The sequence below is a fragment of the Microtus pennsylvanicus genome, chromosome 2 (assembly GCF_037038515.1).
Source record: "Microtus pennsylvanicus isolate mMicPen1 chromosome 2, mMicPen1.hap1, whole genome shotgun sequence".
In the NCBI taxonomy this organism is placed as follows: domain Eukaryota; kingdom Metazoa; phylum Chordata; class Mammalia; order Rodentia; family Cricetidae; genus Microtus; species Microtus pennsylvanicus.
In genome coordinates, this window is record NC_134580.1 from 21,527,959 (window position 1) to 21,553,948 (window position 25,990).

The 25,990-nt window shown below is 42.8% G+C and overlaps 1 protein-coding gene across 4 annotated transcripts in view; it reads right to left on the reverse strand.

The window, feature by feature from the left end:
- The window catches only part of Gxylt1 (glucoside xylosyltransferase 1), an 817,907-nt gene that overhangs the window by 763,166 nt on the left and 28,751 nt on the right, over positions 1 to 25,990 (reverse strand). For 3 of the 4 annotated variants that reach the window (XM_075960418.1, XM_075960417.1, XM_075960416.1), the window contains 3 exons: positions 22,011 to 22,134; positions 21,493 to 21,665; positions 13,711 to 19,027 (listed from right to left, as the gene is read on the reverse strand). In XM_075960418.1, the coding sequence (XP_075816533.1) occupies positions 18,866 to 19,027; positions 21,493 to 21,665; positions 22,011 to 22,134 (459 nt within the window). In that variant the 3' untranslated portion in view covers positions 13,711 to 18,865. Of the gene's footprint in view, positions 1 to 13,710; positions 19,028 to 21,492; positions 21,666 to 22,010; positions 22,135 to 25,990 lie in introns of those variants that run through there. The other variant, XR_012909608.1, reaches the window with a different exon arrangement.

Below are 25,990 nucleotides of genomic sequence, written 5' to 3' on the forward strand. Positions count from 1 at the left end.
TATGAAAGATAACAGGTTGGTGATGAGCAAACATGCTACATACATGTGTGAAATTATGAAAGGTGGCAGGTTGGTGATGAGCAAACACATATATACACGGGTAAAATTATGAAAGCTAACAGGTTGGTGATGAGCAAACACACTGTATACATGTGTAAAATTATGAAAGATAACAGGTTGGTGATGATTAAACACGTTATATACATGTGTGAAGTTATGAAAGGTGGCAGGTTGGTGATGAGCAAACACACTGTATACATGTGTGAAATTATGAAAGACAAGTTAAATTTTCAACTAAGAACAAGATAGTCACAATCCCTGTTCATGAAGCCTGTGATATAGAAGAGCAGGAAAACAAAGCAGAAAATGGATATTTGCACTATGCTGTCTGATTCACAGAAGATCCATGAGGGAAACGGCACACAGGTCCTGTGCACAGAGGGATCAGCACTGTAAGAGCGAAGACAATGCAATGAGAACACAGACAAGAAGTATTTGACACAGAACAGTCAGTCAACAAAGCACCCAGTTCATTATCTCATTGCTCAGAATAAAACACAGAGAAAACTGTGTTGGAAAACTAGGTAAGAAAAGAAAAACAAATGTTTTCCAAATTATTCTATAGATATGTAGATAAAATGAGGGGGAAATGCATGGTTAAAAGGAGGAAGAGGAGGAAGAAGGAAAATGAAGAAGGAGGAGAAGAAGAAGGAAGGAAAGAAGGAGGGAGGAAGGGAGGGAGGGAGGAAGGGAAAGATAAAAAGAAGGAAAAGAATAGAGAACCAAGCAAGGATTTTCCCAGAGCCCTGGCTAAAACCTTCTCTGTGGTCTCAGTTTTACACATTGTCATAGTTAGGGATTTTATTGCTTCGAAGAGACACAATGACCACGGCAACTCTTTTTTTTTAAAGATTTATTTATTTATTTATTATGTATACAGTGTTCTGTCTGTATGTATGTCTGCAGACCAGAAGAGGGCGCCAGATTTCATTATGGATGGTTGTGAGCCGCCATGTGTTTGCTGGGAGTTGAACTCACGACCTCTAGAAAAGCAGGCAGTGCTCTTAACTGCTGAGCCATCTCTCCAGCCCAACCACGGCAACTCTTATAAAGGACAACATTTAATTGAAGTGGGGGCTTCCAGTGCAGAGATTCGGTCCATTGTCATCATGGCACAGAGCATGGCAGCATGCTGGCAGACACGGTGCTGGCTACATCTTGATCAGAAGGCAACCGGAAGTAGACTCAGACACTGGGTAGTATCTCGAGTATAGGAAACCTCAAAATCCACCTTTACAGTGACATACAACCGCCACAAGGCTGTAGCTGCTCCAACAAAGCCACACTTCCTAATAGTGCCACACCCTATGAGCTCATGGGGGCCAATTACATTCAGACTACAACAGGCACAAAAAAATGCAGTTGGCCTCAGCTCTCTGACTCCTTTATCTAAAGTCTTGGGAGTTCATGGCTACTTGGGGATAATAAATAAGTCTGTGACCTTGTGTAAGGAAGGGACTCTGAATCTTAAAAGTTCTCACATTCAGTCCAGCAGAAGGTTGGAGAGGGACCGTCTCCTCGGCAACCAAGAGAGAGCAAGCGCATAAGCCCATACCTGTCCCAGGTGTGCTGTGCATGGGAATATAAAAGTATCTCATCTGGGTCTGTAGGCACCATCAAGAAAGACACATTGGGCCTGGCCTGGGCTTTTGAAAACCTCAAAGCCCACCTCCACTGACACCCTTCTCCAATAAGGACACATCTCCTATGCTTTTCAAAGAGTGTCATTCCCTGGTAACCACACCTGGTAATCTATGAGGCTCTGGGGACACTCCCATTCAAGCCCTACATATGTTATTGTGATTAACACTTCGTCTCCAACATTCTAGAGCAAAGTGCTGACAGATAAACATCAAGCAAACAAGATCTCACAACCCCAGCCTGTAAAATACGATGGTCAACAGAACTGGGAGCAAAAGTCAGCAGAAATAAAAGCAGACCCTCAAGGACTTCACCTACTGGAAATGTCTGCTTAAAGAAGAAAAAGAATGCATAAAAGAAACACACACCATGAATTAGAAAGAACACAGAAGGGTATATAAGGAAGGTTTGGAGAGAGCAACGGGAAGAGGAAGATGAAGCAATTATATTATAACTTCAAAAGTAATTAGGGTTAGGGTAAAGAAAAAAAAGTAAAAAAGTATAAATTTATATTTATAAAGAGGAAATAGACAGTGGCTCCAAAGTCAAACATTTGGAAATGATAATGATTATACTGGTAATGGAGTAGAACACATATACACATCCATACACACACACGCACGCACACTCATACATGCATACACACACGTGCACGCACACTCATACATGCATACACACACACGCACGCACACTCATACATGCATACACACACATGCACGCACACTCATACATGCATACACACACGTGCACGCACACTCATACATGCATACACACACACGCACACACACTCATACATGCATACACACACACGCACGCACACTCATACATGCATACACACACGTGCACGCACACTCATACATGCATACACACACACGCACGCACACTCATACATGCATACACACACATGCACGCACACTCATACATGCATACACACACGTGCACGCACACTCATACATGCATACACACACGTGCACGCACACTCATACATGCATACACATACACACGCACACTCATACATGCATACACACACGTGCACGCACACTCATACATGCATACACACACATGCACGCACACTCATACATCCATACACACACATGCACGCACACTCATACATGCATACACACACGTGCACGCACACTCATACATGCATACACACACGTGCACGCACTCTCATACATGCATACACACACGCACGCACACTCATACATGCATACACACACGTGCACGCACACTCATACATGCATACACACACGTGCACGCACACTCATACATGCATACACACACATGCATGCACACTCATACATGCATACACACACGTGCACGCACACTCATACATGCATACACACACATGCACGCACACTCATACATGCATACACACACATGCACGCACACTCATACATGCATACACACACACACACGCACACTCATACATGCATACACACACGTGCACGCACTCTCATACATGCATACACACACGTGCACGCACACTCATACATGCATACACACACATGCATGCACACTCATACATCCATACACACACATGCACGCACACTCATACATGCATACACACATGTGCACGCACACTCATACATGCATACACACACATGCATGCACACTCATACATCCATACACACACATGCACGCACACTCATACATGCATACACACACGTGCACGCACACTCATACATGCATACACACACGTGCACGCACACTCATACATGCATACACACACGTGCACGCACACTCATACATGCATACACACACATGCACGCACACTCATACATCCATACACACACATGCACGCACACTCATACATCCATACACACACGCATACACACACGCACACGCGCGCACACACACGCGCATACACACACATGCACGCACGCATACACATGCACATACAGCACACACGCAAGCACGCGCACACACACATCACTCGCACGCACGCACGCTCATGCACACACACACACGTACACCACTGAAAATAAAATTGAAACTGAAGTCAGGAGCAAAGACAATGGACTTCTGAAATTAGTCATTTCCAAACTGGATCTTACAGATCGAAATTTAGATGCTAAAAATTTTAGGAAAATTAAGGATTGAAAAGCAAACTGTTAGACTAGTCGTCCTCTAAATGAACTAAAGAATCTTTGCCCTTTAATACAACAGGCTAAGGTGTCCAAAATCTTGGGCCTTTTTGAGAATTACTTCATTAGCAATGAAACAGCTGCCATTTTACAGCTGTCAATAAGATCACCTAAGTAGACACAAGGCCCTAAGAGCTGTTTATGCTTAGACAACATGGCACCAACTTAGGCATATCCTGTGGGAGTCAGATGAAACCTGACTGACTCTGGGGACCAGGGAGCTATGAATCAGCGTGAAATTGCTGACACTGGGTGTCCAGGGATCCCCCAAGGTAAACAGTGATATAACTGTCCCTAGCAGAATGTCACGTTTATGTGGGTTCTGTATAAATACGGCCTTGGGGCCAGAGACCTGAACCTTTGCCATCAGCAGTCTGCTGGTGTGTCTATCTTTAGGGCTGTGTGCTTCTTCCTCCACGCAGTCAGTGTGCCAGTTTGCTTATGTGCCTACACTTGCCTGTGTTTGGTTCTGTGTCCCTGTGTGCCTGAGTGTCTGCCTGTGCCTGCCTGTCTTAGCTGCTTTTGCCTGGAGTAAATAAGGAATGTCCCAGCCTCCGGTGACCCTCCCCCTTTCCCGACACTGGAGCAAGGACTTCACATACGTTCTGTAAAGAGTTTCTGATACAGGGAAATTAGAGTGGCAGTCTAATCTCTGTCCTTAATGACACTGTACCACAGACGAGGTAAGTTGTCAAGAAAGACTAATTGGGCTCACAGTTGATTCAGCCTCAGGGAGCCCCATCTGGTAATGGGTATCTGTTGGCAGAGTCCCAGGCAGTGCCGGGGGTTCCCATGGCAAGTGGCAGGGAGTGTAGGAATGTGTAGAGCTGTCTGGCCTCTCTCCTGTCACAGGCTTTCTACGATTCAACCACAGGAGCCTGACGGTGGCAGTGTCACCCGACCCCAGTCACTTCCCCCAAATTCCCTCTGAGCGTTATCTTTGGATAACTGGGTCAGCAGAGACTGGATCGTAACTTGAGTGTCACACAGAAGGGTATCCCTGAGGGGTTCTGTGCTGGCACATTTGGGTCTGTGTAGCATGACTCGCCTGCATTCAGTGGAGTCACAGAAAGTGCCCCGCTTGCATCTTGACAGCTGCAGCCAGCGAGGATCTGGGTCAGGAAAAAAAACGGTCCTGCAACAAAACCCAGGCAGGGACTTCAGTGCTGAGGGCTGCAGAGCCGGGCAGCATGCGCCCTCTGGTGGAAGACTGTGTCAGCTTCACCCGAGAAAGCCAAGGGAAACTACAGTCTGATCCAGACAGGGCCTGAGGGCTCCTCTTTTATTCTCATCCCTTTCCTGTGTTTGAGGAAGAAAATAGAACAGCAAACCTTACAAGCACTGAGGAAGAACTTTCATTAGGCATTAAAATGAAGTTTTTAACTGTTCTAGAGTGATTAATAATAATAGTAATAATAATAGAAAATGATGAGAGTTGCTCAGGGTATTGTTTGGAGGGCAGAAAATGGAATTTAAAATAGAATTATTAAACACCAGCTTATGCCTTCCACTTATTCTTCATCTCTATAGTGCAGTTACATGTTTGTGCAAACCAGAACTACACCATACTCTGGCGTTAGCTACTAGGTGATCAACAGGCATGCCCTGGCAAACCAACTCTATTTACAGACTGAAGTGCACAGTCTAAGTCGGGAGTTGAGGAATTCCAGCTGACAATGGTCATGCAAAAACACACCACATAGCAAAAGAGAGAATGCTGAGTGCCCAGCACAGACTCCCACGGGAGCTGGGAAATGCTTGGAGGCTGCCACACAGACAAGACTTTTCGCTGTGCCTGGACAGACAGACACAGGAGCAGAGAGACAGAACAGAGTGAGCCTCGAAGATGGAACGGATCGTGTAAGGAGGGTATAGGGGGTGACAACCACAGTGTTAAGGTCTACCTGACACTGAGGTATTCACGTATAGTAGCAAAAGGCATCTGCTTGGAAGAGTCAAAGGTCAGGGGTCAGAGGCTGTCACCTAGCAGCCAAAGAAACTTGGCTGAGCTCCCAAGGTCCAAATGAGGAGCAGAAGGAGGGAGAACATGAGCAAGGAAGTCAGGACCGCGAGGGGTGTGTCCACCCACGGAGACGGTGGAACTGATCTAATGGGAGCTCACCAAGGCCAGCTGGACTGGAACTGATGGAGCATGTGATCAAACTGGACTCTCTGAATGTGGCTGACGGTGGAGGCTGACAGAAAAGCCAAGGACAATGGCGCTGGGTTTTGATTCTACTGCATGGACGGGCTTTGTGGGAGCCTAGTCTGTTTGGATGCTCACCTTCCTGGACCTGGGGGGAGCGGGGAGGACCTTGGACTTCCCATAGGGTAGGGAACTCTGGCTGCTCCTTGGACTGAAGCGGGGGGGGGGGGGGGAGAGTGGGGGGAGGGGGAAGTGGGAGGAGGGGAGGAGATGGAAATTTTCAATAAAATTTTTTTTAAAAACCATGATTGACAAAATACAAAGAAAGAAAAAGAAAGAAAGGAAGGAAGGAAGGAAGGAAGGAAGGAAGGAAGGAAGGAAGGAAGGAAGGAAGGAAGGAAGGAAGAAGGAAAGAAAGAAAGAAACTTGGGCCACATTACAAAGGTGGTAAGAAAACTAGGGTTTTCTACAGTCGCTTTTGAGATGATTATCAAAGGAAGGCTCAGAGAGGGACTCATTTAGAAAAGAAAAAAAAATCTTTTTCAAGAGAACAAGAGTATCACAGTTCAGAAGAACCAGCTAACCAAACACATAAAAAGGGCTTAAACCAAAAAGCAACACACTTACCCACCCACATTACCAAGCTGGTGTCCATCTCTCCAAAAGGGGAGGCAATCGCTTCCTTACACGGCTGAGATATTCGAGGGCTGAGGTACGCCCCCACTGCATGGCAGCTAGAAGGGGGGAGATGGTTCACAGAAAACAGTTTGGGTTCGCTGGAAGGGCCACCCCGGTCGGAGTGACCTTGTTGTGTTTGTTTTCCTCTTGTCAGATGTGATGTTCTGGGTCATACGAGGGCAAGCTAGGATGTCTCTTCTGCTTCCACATGATCAAAGCAGGATTGAGGCCAATACACCAGACACCGGCAGGGGGGAGGGTCGGTGTGGGTCAACCAGCTGATGATCAAAGGCATGTCACACAGCCGCAAGGGTGTCGCACAGAGATGATATCTGTCTTGCCAGCCCTTCTCAAGCTGATATTCCACTTCTGATAACCGCCCGTTAATTAACTGTGGGTGTGCTCTGGAGTTACTATCAACAAGACAAATGATACAAGCTTCACGAGGAGGGTCTATAATTCAATTATTATTAATTAGGTAGTACTTATCTAGGGAAGGGTCCTCCTGCAAGATCCTTCACACACACAGACGCATACACACGCGCACACACACACTCATACACACACACGCACACTGTGCATAATTCCAGGTATGAGTCCTTTTCTCAAACAACCTTGGAGTTACTCCCATTATTGCTTCTTACTTCCTATCACTTACAGCCTGCTAGTCCTCTCCCCGTGTTTGACCTCCTCTCCCCACCCTATATCTCTTTTTATTTCCCTGGCCTCTGCAGTCACTCCACATTGTATGCTCACATTCGAAAGTGTGAAGATGGAAACCTCAGACGAGAGACACTTCTCTTCATCTCCCTCAGCATGACTTTTTGTAGTTCCAGCCACTTACCCCCAAATTTCAAGCATTCCATTGCGTACCTGTACCACATTCTCTTCATCTGTTTATCTGTTCACATTTAGGCTTGCACTTCCTGGTTACAGGGCAGCAGATAAACACGGCTGAGCACGCATCCTGATGTTAAGTCTTTGGACTTAGGGGTGGTCTAGCCGGGTCACAGGGTAGAGGACTGAGTCTCTGCACAGAGGTGCCCTCTGACCAACACTCTTCCTTCACAAGCTCACCGCCATTTCTGGTCAGTTGTTTGGGTGGTCTTAGACATTTTGACTGGGGGAGATGAACTCTCGAAGTTGTTCTAACTTGCATTTCCCTAATTGCTAAGGAGGATGAACACCTTTTGAGGTATTTCTAGGCCATTGTTATCTCTTCTGTTGAGAACTGTTTTATATCCCTAGCCCATTTTTTAATTGGGCCATTTGTTTTCTTGACTATTTTTTGAGTCATTTGTATATTCTGGATACTAATCCTCTGTCATATACAAAACTGGCAAAGATTCTCTCCCATTCTGTGGATGCCTACTGCTTCTTTCTTTTCTTCTCCTCCTCCTCCTTCCACTTTTCCTCTTTCTCCTCCTCCTCCTCTTCCTCCTCTTCTTCTCAGAAGGAGGAGGAGGAAGCAGTGGTAGTGGTGTGTGTGTGTGTGTGTGTGTGTGTGTGTGTGTGTGTAAGTGTAAAAAATGTTAAGAGAAAAAAGAAGGGTAAAAGAATATTGGAAGTAGCAGACAGGGTACTTTTACAAAATATGGTTACAGCAACTTATTAATACTTACCAAGTAAATTTCCCTTCAATTTAGAACAATATACCATTTACTCATGTACATGAAGCACACAATAGCTCTACTCACAAATCAATGTTCCCTAAATGAGCTCTCACTAGACGAGAAAACTGCATAGTTACTCCTTCCTCTACTAAGCTAAATCATTACCTAACACTGGTAGCCCACCAGTTCCTATACTTGTATTAAAGACACTATCTAGAAATAACAGAAAGCTATAAAAATGAGGAAAACCGAATGCCATGCAACATGTGAAAGACAAGGTATGAATGCACGGGGGTTGTCATGACCATGTCTGCATTTCACATGTGAAAGACAAGGTATGAATGCACGGGGGTTGTCATGACAATGTCTGCATTTCACATGTGAAAGACAAGGTATGATGCACGGGGGTTGTCATGACCATGTCTGCATTTCACATGTGAAAGACAAGGTATGATGCACGGGGGTTGTCATGACCATGTCTACATTTCACATGTGAAAGACAAGGTATGATGCACGGGGGTTGTCATGACCATGTCTGCATTTCACATGTGAAAGACAAGGTATGATGCACGGGGGTTGTCATGACCATGTCTACATTTCACATGTGAAAGACAAGGTATGATGCACGGGGGTTGTCATGACCATGTCTGCATTTCACATGTGAAAGACAAGGTATGAATGCATGGGGGTTGTCATGACCATGTCTATATTTCACATGTAAAAGACAAGGTATGATGCACGGGGGTTGTCATGACCATGTCTACATTTCACATGTGAAAGACAAGGTATGATGCACGGGGGTTGTCATGACCATGTCTATATTTCACATGTGAAAGACAAGGTATGATGCACGGGGGTTGTCCTGACCATGTCTACATTTCACATGTGAAAGACAATGTATGAATGCACGGGGGTTGTCATGACCATGTCTACATTTCACATGTGAAAGACAATGTATGATGCACGGGGGTTGTCATGACCATGTCTACATTTCACATGTGAAAGACAAGGTATGATGCACGGGGGTTGTCATGACCATATCTATATTTCACATGTGAAAGACAAGGTATGAATGCACGGGGGTTGTCATGACCATGTCTACATTTCACATGTGAAAGACAATGTATGATGCACGGGGGTTGTCATGACCATATCTATATTTCACATGTGAAAGACAAGGTATGAATGCACGGGGGTTGTCATGACCATATCTATATTTCACATGTGAAAGACAAGGTATGAATGCACGGGGGTTGTCATGACCATGTCTATATTTCACATGTGAAAGACAAGGTATGATGCACGGGGGTTGTCATGACCATGTCTGCATTTCACATGTGAAAGACAAGGTATGATGCACGGGGGTTGTCATGACCATGTCTATATTTCACATGTGAAAGACAAGGTATGATGCACGGGGGTTGTCATGACCATGTCTGCATTTCACATGTGAAAGACAAGGTATGATGCACGGGGGTTGTCATGACCATGTCTATATTTCACATGTGAAAGACAATGTATGAATGCACGGGGGTTGTCATGACCATGTCTACATTTCACATGTGAAAGACAAGGTATGAATGCACGGGGGTTGTCCTGACCATGTCTACATTTCACATGTGAAAGACAAGGTATGAATGCACGGGGGTTGTCATGACCATGTCTGCATGTCACATGTGAAAGACAAGGTATGAATGCACGGGGGTTGTCATGACCATGTCTGCATTTCACATGTGAAAGACAAGGTATGATGCATGGGGGTTGTCATGACCATGTCTACATTTCACATGTGAAAGACAAGGTATGATGCACGGGGGTTGTCATGACCATGTCTGCATTTCACATGTGAAAGACAATGTATGATGCACGGGGGTTGTCATGACCATATCTATATTTCACATGTGAAAGACAAGGTATGAATGCACGGGGGTTGTCATGACCATGTCTACATTTCACATGTGAAAGACAAGGTATGAATGCACGGGGGTTGTCATGACCATGTCTGCATTTCACATGTGAAAGACAAGGTATGAATGCACGGGGGTTGTCATGACCATGTCTACATCATACATGTGAAAGACAAGGTATGAATGCACGGGGGTTGTCATGACCATGTCTATATTTCACATGTGAAAGACAATGTATGATGCACGGGGGTTGTCATGACCATGTCTACATTTCACATGTGAAAGACAATGTATGAATGCACGGGGGTTGTCATGACCATGTCTACATTTCACATGTGAAAGACAATGTATGATGCACGGGGGTTGTCATGACCATATCTATATTTCACATGTGAAAGACAATGTATGATGCACGGGGGTTGTCATGACCATATCTATATTTCACATGTGAAAGACAAGGTATGAATGCACGGGGGTTGTCATGACCATATCTATATTTCACATGTGAAAGACAATGTATGATGCACGGGGGTTGTCATGACCATGTCTACATTTCACATGTGAAAGACAAGGTATGAATGCACGGGGGTTGTCATGACCATATCTATATTTCACATGTGAAAGACAAGGTATGATGCACGGGGGTTGTCATGACCATGTCTACATTTCACATGTGAAAGACAATGTATGAATGCACGGGGGTTGTCATGACCATGTCTATATTTCACATGTGAAAGACAAGGTATGATGCACGGGGGTTGTCATGACCATGTCTATATTTCACATGTGAAAGACAAGGTATGAATGCACGGGGGTTGTCATGACCATGTCTGCATTTCACATGTGAAAGACAAGGTATGAATGCACGGGGGTTGTTATGACCATGTCTGCATTTCACATGTGAAAGACAAGGTATGAATGCACGGGGGTTGTCATGACCATGTCTGCATTTCACATGTGAAAGACAATGTATGATGCACGGGGGTTGTCATGACCATGTCTACATTTCACATGTGAAAGACAAGGTATGAATGGACGGGGGTTGTCATGACCATGTCTGCATTTCACATGTGAAAGACAAGGTATGATGCACGGGGGTTGTCATGACCATGTCTGCATTTCACATGTGAAAGACAATGTATGATGCACGGGGGTTGTCATGACCATATCTATATTTCACATGTGAAAGACAATGTATGATGCACGGGGGTTGTCATGACCATATCTATATTTCACATGTGAAAGACAATGTATGATGCACGGGGGTTGTCATGACCATGTCTACATTTCACATGTGAAAGACAAGGTATGAATGCACGGGGGTTGTCATGACCATGTCTACATTTCACATGTGAAAGACAAGGTATGATGCACTGGGGTTGTCATGACCATGTCTACATCATACATGTGAAAGACAATGTATGATGCACGGGGGTTGTCATGACCATGTCTACATTTCACATGTGAAAGACAAGGTATGATGCACTGGGGTTGTCATGACCATGTCTACATCATACATGTGAAAGACAATGTATGATGCACGGGGGTTGTCATGACCATGTCTACATTTCACATGTGAAAGACAAGGTATGATGCACGGGGGTTGTCATGACCATGTCTGCATTTCACATGTGAAAGACAAGGTATGATGCACGGGGGTTGTCATGACCATGTCTATATTTCACATGTGAAAGACAAGGTATGATGCACGGGGGTTGTCATGACCATGTCTGCATTTCACATGTGAAAGACAAGGTATGAATGCACGGGGGTTGTCATGACCATGTCTGCATTTCACATGTGAAAGACAATGTATGAATGCACGGGGGTTGTCATGACCATGTCTACATTTCACATGTGAAAGACAATGTATGATGCACGGGGGTTGTCATGACCATGTCTACATCATACATGTGAAAGACAAGGTATGAATGCACGGGGGTTGTCATGACCATATCTACATCATACATGTGCATAGCACAACCAAGAAACAAAGAAAAACAAACACACCTAGGAGGGTACACACCTAATGCTCTGGGTGTACATGAATAAAAGAGGGCTTTCAATTTTTTATATGAATTTACACCAATTTATTTTTCAATGTTTTTAGATTTTATGCTTGTTTGACTGCATGCATTGTTTGTGCACCATATGTATGCAATAACCATGGGGAACAGAAGAGGGTGTCAGATCTCCTGCGACTGTTGTCACAAATGGTGAGCCACCATGTAGTTGCTGGGAATCAAAACCAGGTACTCTGGAAGAGCAGTCATCTCTCCAGTCCCTTCTTCGCCAATCTTAAGGAATGTTTCAAGTCTTCTCAGAACCCCTTACATCATGATACTCCAGGTAACAGCCAACTGACCTGTGCCGTATAAGAAATAAAATACAGAAAACTGGAGGCTTGGCTCTTAACATTACAGACTTACTAAAACAAAACCAGTCCCTGGCACAGTCAGGGCACTCTGCCAGAGATCTAGCTTTTAGTCCTTAAAATTATAGCAAGTCCTCACCAGTAAAATAAAATATGGTGTGCGCCTGCCCAGTAGCTACACCCCAAACCCTAGCCTCCTTCGCTAGCAACTTCACTCAGAACCCACATGCTGGTTGCTCTCAGCGGCCATTCCTTTTCAGAGGGAAGTCATTTTTAAATCCAGGGGCAAACCTTCGTCCGGTGATAGAGATGAGGTATGAGCTTCTTGATGGTTTGCATTTGCTGAATTAGCCCATCAAAAACTGATCCTTCAGAGATTACTTCATTACACAGCCCAACTAGATTCTAACTGCTGTTCTCATTTATCTTTTTTTTTTAAACTTTAAGATTTATTTTATGTGAGTGTTCTCTGCATGTATGACTTTATGCCAGAAGAGGGCATCAGATCTCACTATAGATAGATAGTTGCAAGCCACCACATACATGGTTGCTGGGAATTGAATTCAGGACCTCTGGAAGAGCAGCCAGTGCTCTTAACCACTGAGCCATTTCTCCAGCCCCCTTCTTTCCTTTTGGTGCAGGGGATTGAATATCACATTTTCTTGATACTGTGTGTGTATTTGTGGGATATGTTTGGCACATCTGCAGACCAAAAGGTTCATGTTGAGTGCCTTCCTCTGTCATGGGGCACTGTTTGTTTTGAGACCAGGTCTCATTGTGTAGCTCTAGCTGGCCTGGAATTATAGACAGGTTGGCATCCAACTCACAGAGACCCACCTCCATCTCCCATGTCCTGGAATTTTAAAGTTGTGTGCCACCATACCCAGGTTTTTAAGACAGGGTCCCCCTGAGCCAGAGTTCACTGGCTGGACTAGCTGGCCAGCAAGCTCCAGGATCTAGCTGTAACCCTCAGCAGCACTGGGGTTATAGGTGCGCATCAGCATGTCTGGCTCTTAGGTGCTGGGGATCCTAATTCAGGAATGGAACTCAGGTCCTCTGCAAGAGCACTAAGTGCTCTTAACTGCTGAGTCATCTGCTCAGTCTGTAAAATGGTTCTTTGTGGCAAAATAATTAAGACAAGTGAGAAAATCCAGTATTTATTGAGTACATATTTAGTAACAGCAATACAGTTTTTCAAGAAAAACCTGAGCTGAATCCCTCCCAAAACAGAATAAGGCATCTTCCAATATTGGTAAGCTAGCCCCCAAATCTATAATTTTATACTCCTTTTTAAGAATTTTCAAGATATAAAAGTAAGATATTTCAAGATATTCACATTATTATAAAACCAAAATAGTTGAAGGTAAAAGCGGTTTCGAGACAGTAATGTCTACGCAGCACGGTTCATCATGATGCTGTCTACACAGCACGGTTCATCCCAGTGCCTTCCTGTAGTTTCAGACAACTCTACACAGCACACTAATAGACTCATGCAAAACACCTGGCGAAGCAAACACCAGTTCTGAATTCCAGCTCACAGACTGATCCAGCACTACAAACATCTCCGATGCAGCTCTCAAACGTCAATGGTAATCACTTAATATGACGGCATATTCTGCTCAATTCTGAACAGATAGCAGTCTACAGCAATGTTACAAGCTATGGATTATTTTGTAACATCTCAGTATTCCCTGAAGAGATTTTATATAAAAATTGAAAACAGCTATTATAGTTTTTTTTTAAAAAAAGTCCATTTATAACAGTTCAAATAGAAGTCCCCTACTGAACTATCATAGTAAAAATCAACTGAGTTTTTAAATGGTGTACGGGTATCACATTCTCTTAACTTTTAGGAGCTGTCACGGTGTGCTGTGCGTGTGAATATGCTCTCATAGCTCAACGGCACACATAACCTACACAAGACGAAGGCTCCAATCAGTCCTCAAGTTTGGTAATAAAATATCTGGTATTCACAGTATATTATTGAGAGAAATTCCCTACAAAGCTCCCAATTGTTTGAAACATCAATTTATAGAAAAATCTAAGGAAATCCCAATAGATACTTGCAATTATTAGTTAGTATGAGGTGACAAGTTTTCAAAAGTAAACCTGTCACTGATATGTATCAGCTGTAGACTGCCCAGGCCAATATGCTATGATACGATTTCCCATAGGTCCTTAATTACTATAGAATTAAAAAAGCACATTTTTAGCTTTTTTTGTTTGTTTTTTTGTTTCTGGTTTTTTTGGGTTTTTTTTGTTTTTTTCTTTTTTTTGCTTTTTGAGACAAAATCTCAGGAAAGGCCACATTGGCCTTGAATGTACCTCACTGTCCCAAGTACTGGGTAACAGGTCGTGTGCTACCATGCCCAGTTTTAATCCTTATAGCAGCTGTCTTAAATCTATATATCTTAGTTTTAAAAATCTAGCTTTAAAGAACAACAAACTTCAGAGCAAGTCAGCCAGGCTTTAGAAGACAATAAGAGTTGCTTTGGCAACATAGAAAAGATGATTCCTGCGGTACTGGTCATCTCTGTCCACCTCCATTAATATCCAAATGTAGTAAGGCAATCATTAGTTAAGACACTTGGAATCACACATAACAAATGGATAACTGGCCCCGTACTTGGCATTATTGCACTCTATTTTTCTTCTCTATTTATTCAAAGAAACCAAAAACATTTTTTGGAAAAAGACAGCTCAACCATCTTTCTAAAACATCTCAGAAGCTCTGACTGTACCTGTATTATTTGTTACAATGTAAGCAACTGAAAAGGAAAATGAGTATCTTGAATTCTTTAGATTATTTTATGTGTGTGTTGCCTGTGTGCATGCATACTCCACATGTGTGTGTGGTGTCCACAGAGGTCAGGAGAGGATGTTGGATGCCTTGGAGTCGGAGTTACAAACAGCTGTGGACCATGTGGATGCTGGGAACACGTGCTCATAACCGTCGGGCCAACTCTGTCCTGACAATGAATATTGTTCAAGGTTTTGCTCTTACTGCTGCGACCATAGTCTGTCCTCCTGAATCCTCTCACAACAGTTCAACTGAGAGCAACCTCACTGAGAAGTGAACAGACTGACCACTGGTCCAGCCCCTCAAGGCCTACTATTACCAGGGGCTAGGGAAAACCACCACACCACATTAGACACAATGAAGCAATTCCCTTCACAGCCTTCCTCCTCTGGGAGATGCTGAAGGACACCAAACAGAGAGCATGTGTTTCCACAGGTCCTGGCTCACAAATGGGGGCCCTGGGAGAGAACAAAGAATGCTGGGAACTGCTACTAAAGGACCAGTGAATAAAGTGACCAAGAAACCTGTCTGGTATCAATAAATCAAACCAGGCTGGCTCTGCCGTCCCCACCCAGAGACTCCAGGCAAGCACCGACCTAGGCAGGGGACCCCATGTTTCCCGTTTCCTCCACTTCCACTTCTCCATTTCCACTGTCGCTCCATCTTTCTGCTCGCTCAGCCTTCCGTCATTCTTCTACCCTTCTTTCCTTTCCTTTTTCTTCACTATTCATTTGCAACATCCTTCTCGTCTCTACTTTCTCTTCCTTAAAACACGATCCTTCCACATACCATCAGCAAGTCTACACTGGAGGATAAGTCAAAAGGCATTCAGCCTTGGGAGTCGGCCCTTGGTAAGCCAGCCTCCACCAACACCGGTGTGGCTACAGAGCTACCAAATTTCCTGCCATCACCTTCCCAAGCCTCCCTTCTTAGGCACTGTGTACAACAGCATGCGCCTCAAGCCCAAGAAAAGGGAATGCAGGCCAGTTCCCAACCTGTTCTTGTCACTATACTGGTATTTGACAGGAGGCAAGTAGGAGCCAGGGGCAAGCAGTGTCAAAGACAAACAGGAGAGCTCACGAGCTCTCTTCTTCATAAGCAAAAACTGCATTTTCTTACAATATATTTTCTAGAGGTTTTCCAAATTCTTTTTATACAAGTGAAGTTTGACTACATTTTAGGGCCCTTTATACCACCTCAACCAACCACACTGAAGCCCATGGGGTGAGATTGCCAGCTACTGAAAAAAAATAAAATCTTAAGGAACTTATTCATATAAATCCCTATCTTGCCAATAACCCCAACTGCTTCCTCTATCCAAAAATGACACAACTTAGCAGTTGTACCAATAACTGTGACCCCAACTTCAACCTTAAAGATGGAGACTACTTTGCAGTAGTTCCTAACCTCCTGGGATCAGACCCTTCCGAGGGCTCGTTAAAAACAGAATCATCATCTCATGTGCACATCTGAAACAAGGATTGACTATGAGATGAAACCAAAGGCCAGCTGCCACTTTTGCTAGCTATGATGTAGTTACTGTAGTTACTTGTAATTATTGAAACATTCACTGCAGGGACAAAAAATGATGCCTGAGACTTTAATGTAAGAAAAAGGAATATATGAAGTAAACACGGTAAGATACTGATCGGTAACAGATTTGAACAGTGAGTACCACTGTATGAGACTCTCAATTCCTTGTCATTTACTTTTTTGTAGTGCTGGCCCTTGAGCACACTAAGCAAGCACTCTCACTACTGAGCTATAATAGCCCTAGTCCACCTTCACACAATTTTTAATTTCTTCATCTAAAAAATTTTATCTCTTTATCTTCATTTAAAATTAATCTCTTCAAATTAAAAAATTCTTAAGACTCCTAGTTACAGTATATGTAGGCCATTTGTGTTTAGCAAGCACCCTCAGAGTATAGCCAAACTTCAGAGGATAGGTTCTCATTTCCCTAAGAAGCTAAACGTTAACACAGCTCACAGGTTCTTACTTTACCACGGCATTCCGCCAAGGACTCGTGGCTGCTGCCCTCTGAGTCCATCTGTTCTAGAGGACTGAGCTGGCTCACAATCCCTCTCTGGGCACAAAGCCACAAATACCTTTACTGTGTTTTAAACCTTCTCTCAGTATGTCTCTGGCTGAACTGCAGAAGTTGGGAAAGCTATAATGATCACTGCTTTTGAATATTCCACTGCAAAGGATACAGGATCTTCATAAATGATATGTTTCCTTCATAATTTCCCATTCTCCATGTAAGTATTAAAACCCAAGAGAAAAAGACAATAATCCAGGAGCACTGGGTAAGATGAGTTATGTACTCCTACAAGAAACATGCTACCCACTCAGAATCCACAGTTACATTAGGAGTCAAGACAAGAAGGACAAGGGTCCCCATTTTAAAAGGCAACTGTCTTCAATGGTATTCAAAACAGGAAATAGGCACATTAACCAAATCAAAACGATTTTTTTCTATAGCTAGATATAAAAATCCTCTTCCTCAGAACTGTCTTCCACAGTTGTCTAATCTAAAGTAAGGCTCTGCATTTGCCTCTTGGAAAGGATCCTGGATGCACTTGAGGTAGAAGGAAAGTCTAAATGGACCACTTTAATCTTACAGGCTTATAGACTTGGTCCGTTGCATTTCCCGCTAGCGCTACAATTAAGGTTCTCACTTTATTATCAGCATAATACATATTTGCTTCCAGAATGCCCAGTAAAGCTGCAATTTTTCACTTAAAGTGATTTCAAAAATGTCCCCAAATATCTTAGAGCTTAGGTTTGGCAAGACAGTTTAAAACATACAAAATAAAAAAAACTTTTCTCAACATGCCCACACGTGTGCGCACACACAAATACACACACACACACACACACACACACCTCCCCAAGTTTTCACTATTTCTCCCTCCTCATACAGCTAATTTCTAAATGTGCAGCTTACATAAAAACCTACAGATAATTTCAAACATGATTGTCACAAGACATTGTAGAAGAGAGATGAAATGTATGCGGGTACATAGATTGTCAATGGTTACATTGGTTACATCACATTTCTTAAGAAACAGAACTCTTCTGCCCCTGTAAACTTTGTCTCACACTTTAAAGTGAGGTTAGTGCTGACATAAAGTTACTGCTACACTCACAGCTTGAATGTCTCCACTGTGCTCGAGGTACATCTTCCCCCCCCGCCCACTGTTTTTATTTACTTGATTCAAGAGCCAACACAGCTCGACGGGCCACACTGTTCACTGCTTTCCTTAACACTGGAATGACACCAAGTAATGTTACAAAATATCAGAGACCAAAACTGTCTTCTCACTGGAGCCCAAGAGTTTAACTTATTCTTCATGGTATTGAATATACTGCTCTTCTAACTTCTTCAGAAGACGGTTATTCTGGAGACAGAAATGCCTTCCAAATCCTCCTCCCATGATTCCTTCACTTCAGATGCTCTACTACTTCGCCCATGTCAGTCAGCAGTCATGAAGAGTCACCTTTCCTTTGGTGGTGTGTCATAACGGCTTCTTATGCTTTTTGTCAGCTGCTTGATAAATATTTTGTATGTTTTCCCACAATATGTGTGAACTGTCTTCTGTAATTCCAGTTCTAAAGGTTTTAATAAGGAACGGACGGCATCATCTTCAAAAGAACACTAGAAAAGAAATACAACAGGCAACAAAATAAATAAAAGGTTAATTTTTTTCAAGTTAAGTTCTTCAATCAGTTAAGTATTAACTATTAACAACTTCTATTATTTTCACATGAAGTCCATGCTCACTCAATATTTTCAATGAATTAAACAAAACTATTAGAGAAAGAAAGAGTCTGTGATGATGAATCTCTGAAGACAGAGGCAATGTCTTTCTGAATACTTCAGAAAGGGGCAATGGAAAGGCATCCCAAGCCAAGGGAAGAACACATTCAAGAGCAGAAAAGATGCAGAGAAACTGGTAGAAAACGGCTAAGCTTTGTTAAGGCACCTGGAGAAACTAATAAAAGCTAGGCTCATTGAAAGAATGGGGCAGGCTTTCTGTGCACGCCGTTCCCGTTCCTGAAAGGCACTCAGCGACAGTGCCGACAGTGGCCTAGAGCCTAGACATGAACATGATGGCCACAGAGCAGCAAGAGTGAACTGTCCGCCTCCCAAAGAAGTTCAGCACTTACTGTTGTTTGGCCATGACTCCAGAAGATCCACATGTTGGATTGGACCTTAGATCATGGTGATACTGGGAGGTGGTGGTATATTTAGGAGGTATCTAGTGGCAGGAAGTTAAATCACTGGGGACATTCCTTAGAAGGGGACACAGGACTGTAAGCACTTAATTCCTTTTCTTGCTTCCTCTGCTCAGCTCCCACCGTGATGTAACATTTTACCACAGGTAATGGGATCAGAGGACTATGAACTGAACTTTCTGAAACAGTGAGGAAAATCTAATCTCCCTACACAGACACTGACAAACCTCCAGGCATGTCTTTCTATAACGGAAAGTTTGTTAACACACTGCACACAAGGACCCGAGGATAAACACACCTGAGAACTGCTAAATACCACCTATGTTCCCAGGAGCTCTTAATGCACAAGACTGTCTATAACTAAACCAGGAAACATCAGCTACATGCTGACAGTCCTAATAATTTTATGACTTTAGGAAGATGACCAGCTTCCATCTATAATGTACAACATATAAATCTTCAAGTGACACAGTGAAACACATTGCAGAACTAAGTGGAAATAATATGCATAGCTATTATTTCTAATAATAGAAATAACTAAACATGATCTAGTGTTTTCAACTATTTTCTATTTAAAAGATGGATGAGTCTTGAAAATAGAACATTTTACATGAAAGTCTGAAGTTAGTGAAAACAAAAATCATAAAATTTAAAATCTGAGAGAAATAAACCAAGATTATCCCTGGGGGGTAATTTCACCTAGAGGAAGAAACCAAAGCTACAAATCAAGCTGGTACTGCACTGGAAGCCGGTGCTGGAAGGTGCTATGCAGACTGATGGAAGAGATGCTGCCAACTACTGACCTGCTAGGCAAGACGTGCTCACTGGGGCAATAGTGACATGACCATTATGGGGTAATCAACTCTCTCTGAGAGGATCTAAGGTTCACGCCACAGGAGAGTACTAACACCTAGTTGTTTGAGTGGAAGCATCACCCCAGTCCCTGGCATCCATATATCCAAATGGTGTGGGACAATGGTTTTACCCTGTAAAGATTCGTTTCTTGTACTTGTTTAATAAAATGCTGATTGGCCAGTAGCCAGGCAGGAAGTATAGGTGGGGCGACCAGGTGGGAAGCAGAGGCAGGGCAATGAGAAGGGGAGAATTCTGGGAAGAGGAAAGACACAGTCTGCAGTCATCATTCAGACACAGACAAGAATTGTGGGCTAATATAAGTTTTAAGAGTTAATAAGAAGCCTGAGCTAATAGGCCAACCAGTTTATGAGTAATATAGACCTCTGTGTGCTTCTTTGGGACCGAATGGCTGCAGGACCGGGCGGGACAGAAATCTCTGTCATCATCCAAAGAGTTTGGAATGTTTGGGTGGAAGTTCCATCCCAAGCCTACAGAGAATGCCTACAGAGCATCAGAGTGCTCCCGCTTTGACGTGGCTTTCCATTTTAAACACTGTTTCTCTTGTTGGACAGCCGCTGTTTAACAGAGGGCACCACTGGAAGGGCTGACTGCAGCAGGCACAGCCTGCACCCACAGTTCAGAGACAGCTTGGTCCTCAGTCATGCTGTTTCCAGCAGTCCCTGGTTAGGCTCCTCTCAGAAACTTATATAAATACCCTTATGATTTTATAAAGCTACAACCTTGCTGATAAGAAAAGATAAAATGCAAAGCAAGAGCATCTGTATAATGGCTAATAAAAAATATCCATAGTCTTACTAAAAACATTGCAGTTTTTAGGAGTCAAGAGGATGTTATATACGATTTGCGTTCAACAATGTGCAGAGAGAAAGAGAACCTATAACAAACCACAAAGCCAAATTTTGGGAGCTGATGACCTTACAACACAGGAAAAGGAAATCCTTCACATTGTATGTGCAATCTTCATAACACTGTAAATTTAAGTGACAACTTCAGGAGAGCAAACCTTACATTTCTTAGTGCTTCATACATAGCTCTGAATGCTGGCTGCTTGTCGTCATGGTAAACACCTCTGTTTCCATGAAGAATGAAGACTCCTTCCTCTTCTGCTTCTCGGCAGTTGCTTCCATATATACAGTGATCTGGTCGATAATTCCATTGACACGGAAAAACAAAAAGGCTTTCTACAATAAAGAAAAGCCCAATGATAGGAAAGTGATAAAGCACAAATAATTTACAGAATTAACACTTGCAAACATTTTTGCTTAAAAATTATTCTTGATATTTAGATTTCCAAATTAATATTCAAGTCCAATTCTGCCTCAAATGAAAATACTGACAACTGCTAATAAGTGGAAAACTCAAACAAATTTGTTTCCTGTGGTAGCAAGGATTGACCTGAGGGCACTGTATTTGCTAAGCAAGCATCTCCCAGGGAGCTAGCCCCAGCCCACTGTTTCTTGTTTCCTGATTTTTCATCTGTGATTGTTTTTACAAATACAAAGTATTAAAGGAATTTAGATGATTACCTGGATTATGAAAAAACATGATATTTAACAGATCTTGATCACCCCACGTGATGTTTAGTTTGTACTTTTTAAGCAATGGCATGAGTATGTCGCCCCACTGCAGCCGTGCGGTTGTCATATCATTCTGTTGATAAAGCATTGAAGAGTCTCAGCATTCAGGGTTAAGTGGTAGCATGGCCGCTCCCATTCTTCCCTTAGCAACCATTACAAAGTCACAAAGAGAAAGGAAAACTCCTCTGCTACAAAACTATGTCATTTATTACCCTAAATGTGAGGAGGGCTGCCAGTTTGAGACGGGAAGGCAGCACAGAAGGAAGAAACAGCAGGGACAGAACTGAGACAGACAAAAGACAGCAAGGAAAGGAAAGGAGGATGACAGCTCAACCACATCTTCATCTTAAGGGAAGGCCTATGAAAAGTGGTTTTTGTTTCGTTTTTTGGAACAAGGTTTTGCTATGTAGCCCAGGGCTAACCTCAAATTCATCATCTTCCTGCCTGTCTCTGGAATGCTAAGATATAAACTGCACCATCACACCACCTTGGAAAGTCTGTAGCTTGGTAAGGCAAGGATGCTGAGGACACACATCACTGGTGCCCTGTCTGGGGTTCATGCCTCCCCAGGGAAAAATTTCATAGCAACCCATCCTTCACTGAGGCATTCTGTGATAGTCTTGTAATGTATTCTCTTCAGATAGTGGGGGACTGCTGTACCACAGTACACAAAATTCATTAAGTTTTCTTTCTTTGATCTTTATTTCCCACCCACTTCAATCTATTTTTTGTCAAGTTTATTGCTTTTTTTGAACACACAACCTTATGTGATCCAGGCTGACCTCAAACTCATAGCCTCAAACCTCTTGCTTCTCTCTGCCTCCTAAATGCTGGGGAAGCAGTTTTTTAGTGTTAAAGCTTTATTTGTATTATTTTATTGATTAATTTTCAATGATTTCTTTAAACTAAATTATAAAAGAAACAGTAGTCCTGGTGCCAAAAAAAAAAAAAAGGTGCCAGCCAGACACTGTACTGAGCACTTCTTACCACGTTCCATCAGGTTCAACCCCAACTGTAACACAACACATAGCTACTACACCTGAGGCCATTTTAAGGACATAGTCTTCACTTCATCACAGAATGTACGTGTGTGTGTGTGTGTGTACATGTGCATGAATACACATACATGTGTGCACATACATAATACATGAATGTGTGTACATATAACTAATACATAAATATACAATTAAAGTAGATATTCACAACAGGACACAGAAATGACAATAAACTATATGAAAAGATTTTCAAGGAGCTGGGGAGATGGCTCAGCATCTAAGAGCACTTGCTGCTCAAGAATGAGAACTTTAGTTCAGATCCTCAGTATCAATGTAAAAAAGTTATCCCCAGGGCACTGGGTGGGGCAGGAAATGGGAAGATCACTTAGGTTTGCTGGCCATCACCCAAGCAAGCCAAGGACCAATGAGAGCCTGACTCTGGAGAGTGACAGGGCAGGATGCCTGCTGTCTGATGACTATCCTGTAAGCTTAAGAGCCTTAAGCTTCAGAACAGCTGTGGTCACATGCACAATCAGCCATGTCAACTGTCATATCCATCATAAAAATACATGAGGATAGTATGAGCCCTTTAGCTGAGACTTCCTCTGCTCACCTCTGAGCCATTTATATGTAATTCTGCAGCCAACCTTGAGGTCTTAGGAAGTCTTAGTGTATACAGGAGGTGGCAGGTTAACTAAACGGAATCCCACACATGTAGCTAAGAGGAAGTTGTCATCTGTGCTGGGTGAGATTTTTCTGGTGGTACAACTGTTAGGAGTAATCCACTCTTTGGTAAAACAAACAAGCTCTATAACCTTGCTCCATAAGCAAGCCAAATAAAGTGTGGCTCCCCAAGTCTGATCTAGTGACATCATTGTGCTATGGTTTGTCATCAGAGTCATTTTAAGGAAGAGGTGGACATTTATCTTCCCAGGAAAAGTTCCTGAAACAACAAAAGATAAACCTTGCACTCATGAGGTAGAAATAAACAGATCAAAACACTTCCACAAGGCAACATATGGCACGGAACAGAATACATACAAAGTATTTTCTGTTTCTCTAATAAATAAGAGATGTTAAGTAACATGCTCATCATTTTCTAAGAAAAAGGAAAGATCTGTGTGTGATGGTGCAAACCTGTAACCTCAGTACTTGAAATCTGAGACCACACCTAAACCACATAAGGTCATACAGAGACCCTGTCTCAAAAAAGAAAAAGGCTGGAGAGACAGTTTGGTCATTAAAAGGTCACAACCAAAAAGAGAAAGAACTGGGAAGATGGTTTAATGGGTAACTTGTCACACAAGAATAAAGATCAGATTGTACATCCCCAGGAGGTAGACAAAAGCAGGCACGTGTGGCAGCTACCTGGAATCCCAGTACTTGGGAGGCACAGAGGATCGCTGGTGCAAGGAAGCCTAGGCATAATTGGTGAGCTCCCAGGAAGACATCAACTTTAGGCCGTTGCATGTACGCACATACATACATACATGTAACATATATGTGTGTATGTATTTAACACACATACATATACATGCAAAAAACAAAGACTCAACATTGCAAATATGATCAGGACACAAAATCTAAGTATATATTAATAGTTTAACCAATAAGGCATCACTGTTTACCAAGCAGGGAGAGATATAAAGAACAAAAATGAAATTTTTATTGTTTTAATTTTTTTTTGTTTTTGTTTTTTTTCGAGACAGGGTTTCTCTGTGGCTTTGGAGCCTGTCCTGGAACTAGCTCTGTAGACCAGGCTGGTCTCGAACTCACAGAGATCCGCCTGCCTCTGCCTCCCAAGTGCTGGGATTAAAGGCGTGCGCCACGTAGCAGACTGGAACTGCACAGTCATAATGCCAAGAACAGGTGTCAGCCATACAAACAGACAATTCAAATATGGTTTATACTATAAACAAGTACTCTTCTGGTTGTATGGGACAATCTGGGAAGTGACTTCAAGTCAAATGGTAAAGAATGATTGATGATCTGTGCCCAAAGTTATTGAACAGGGGGAACACCAAGGCAATATTTGCTACAGATAGAGATAGAAAAACTATGTAGAAAAATATCCACATTTAAAAACTTTTAATATATTTAAAATTTTTATTACTTATATGTATGGGTGTTTTGTTTCCATGTTTGTCCATGTACCATGTGTGTGCCTAGTGTCTATGGTGGCCAGAAGAGGGCATTGGATCCCCTAAGACTGGAGTGACAGACAGTTGTGAGCTGCCATGTGGGTGCTGGGAATTGAACCCAGGTCCTCTAGAGGAGTAGACAGTGCTCTTAACCATGGAGCCATCTCTCCAGCACCTTAATATTTTTATTATGTGTGTCTGTGTGTGTGAGTTCAGGTACCCGCATAGACCAGAGGTGTGAGACCCCCCTGGAGTTAAAGCTGATTGTGGGATGCCTGAAGTGGGTGCTGGGAATTGAACTTGGGTCCTCTGGAAAAGCAATATGTGCTCTTAACTGCTGAGTCATCTCATCAGTCTGGGGATTTTTTTTAAAGGGTCTTGTTATGTAGCTGAGGTTAGCCTTGAACTCTAGATCCTCTCATGTTCACTTCTTGAGTACTAGGGCCACAGTCGTGCAAACACCATGGGCTTGGGTTAAGAAAATACTCAATTTTGGTTTGTGGCTGAAGAGGAGATCAAATTAGATGGAAGTATGTTGTTAATATTATTAAAATTTGCTTGCTATGAAAAAAGAAAGAAAAATATGCACGAGAAAATACATTTTAAAATTAAGTAAATTCTATAAGACCATCTGAGCAAGTTCATGCACAATACTGAAGAACAATGGGATTGTGTCCCTAAGTGTAAAGGAGCTGTGTGAACACTTGGACTGTGAATGTAGTCAATTCCATCCACATAGTTACATATGCTCAATCCACTCAGCTCTTTCTCTGTAAAGCCATTAGTGCACACA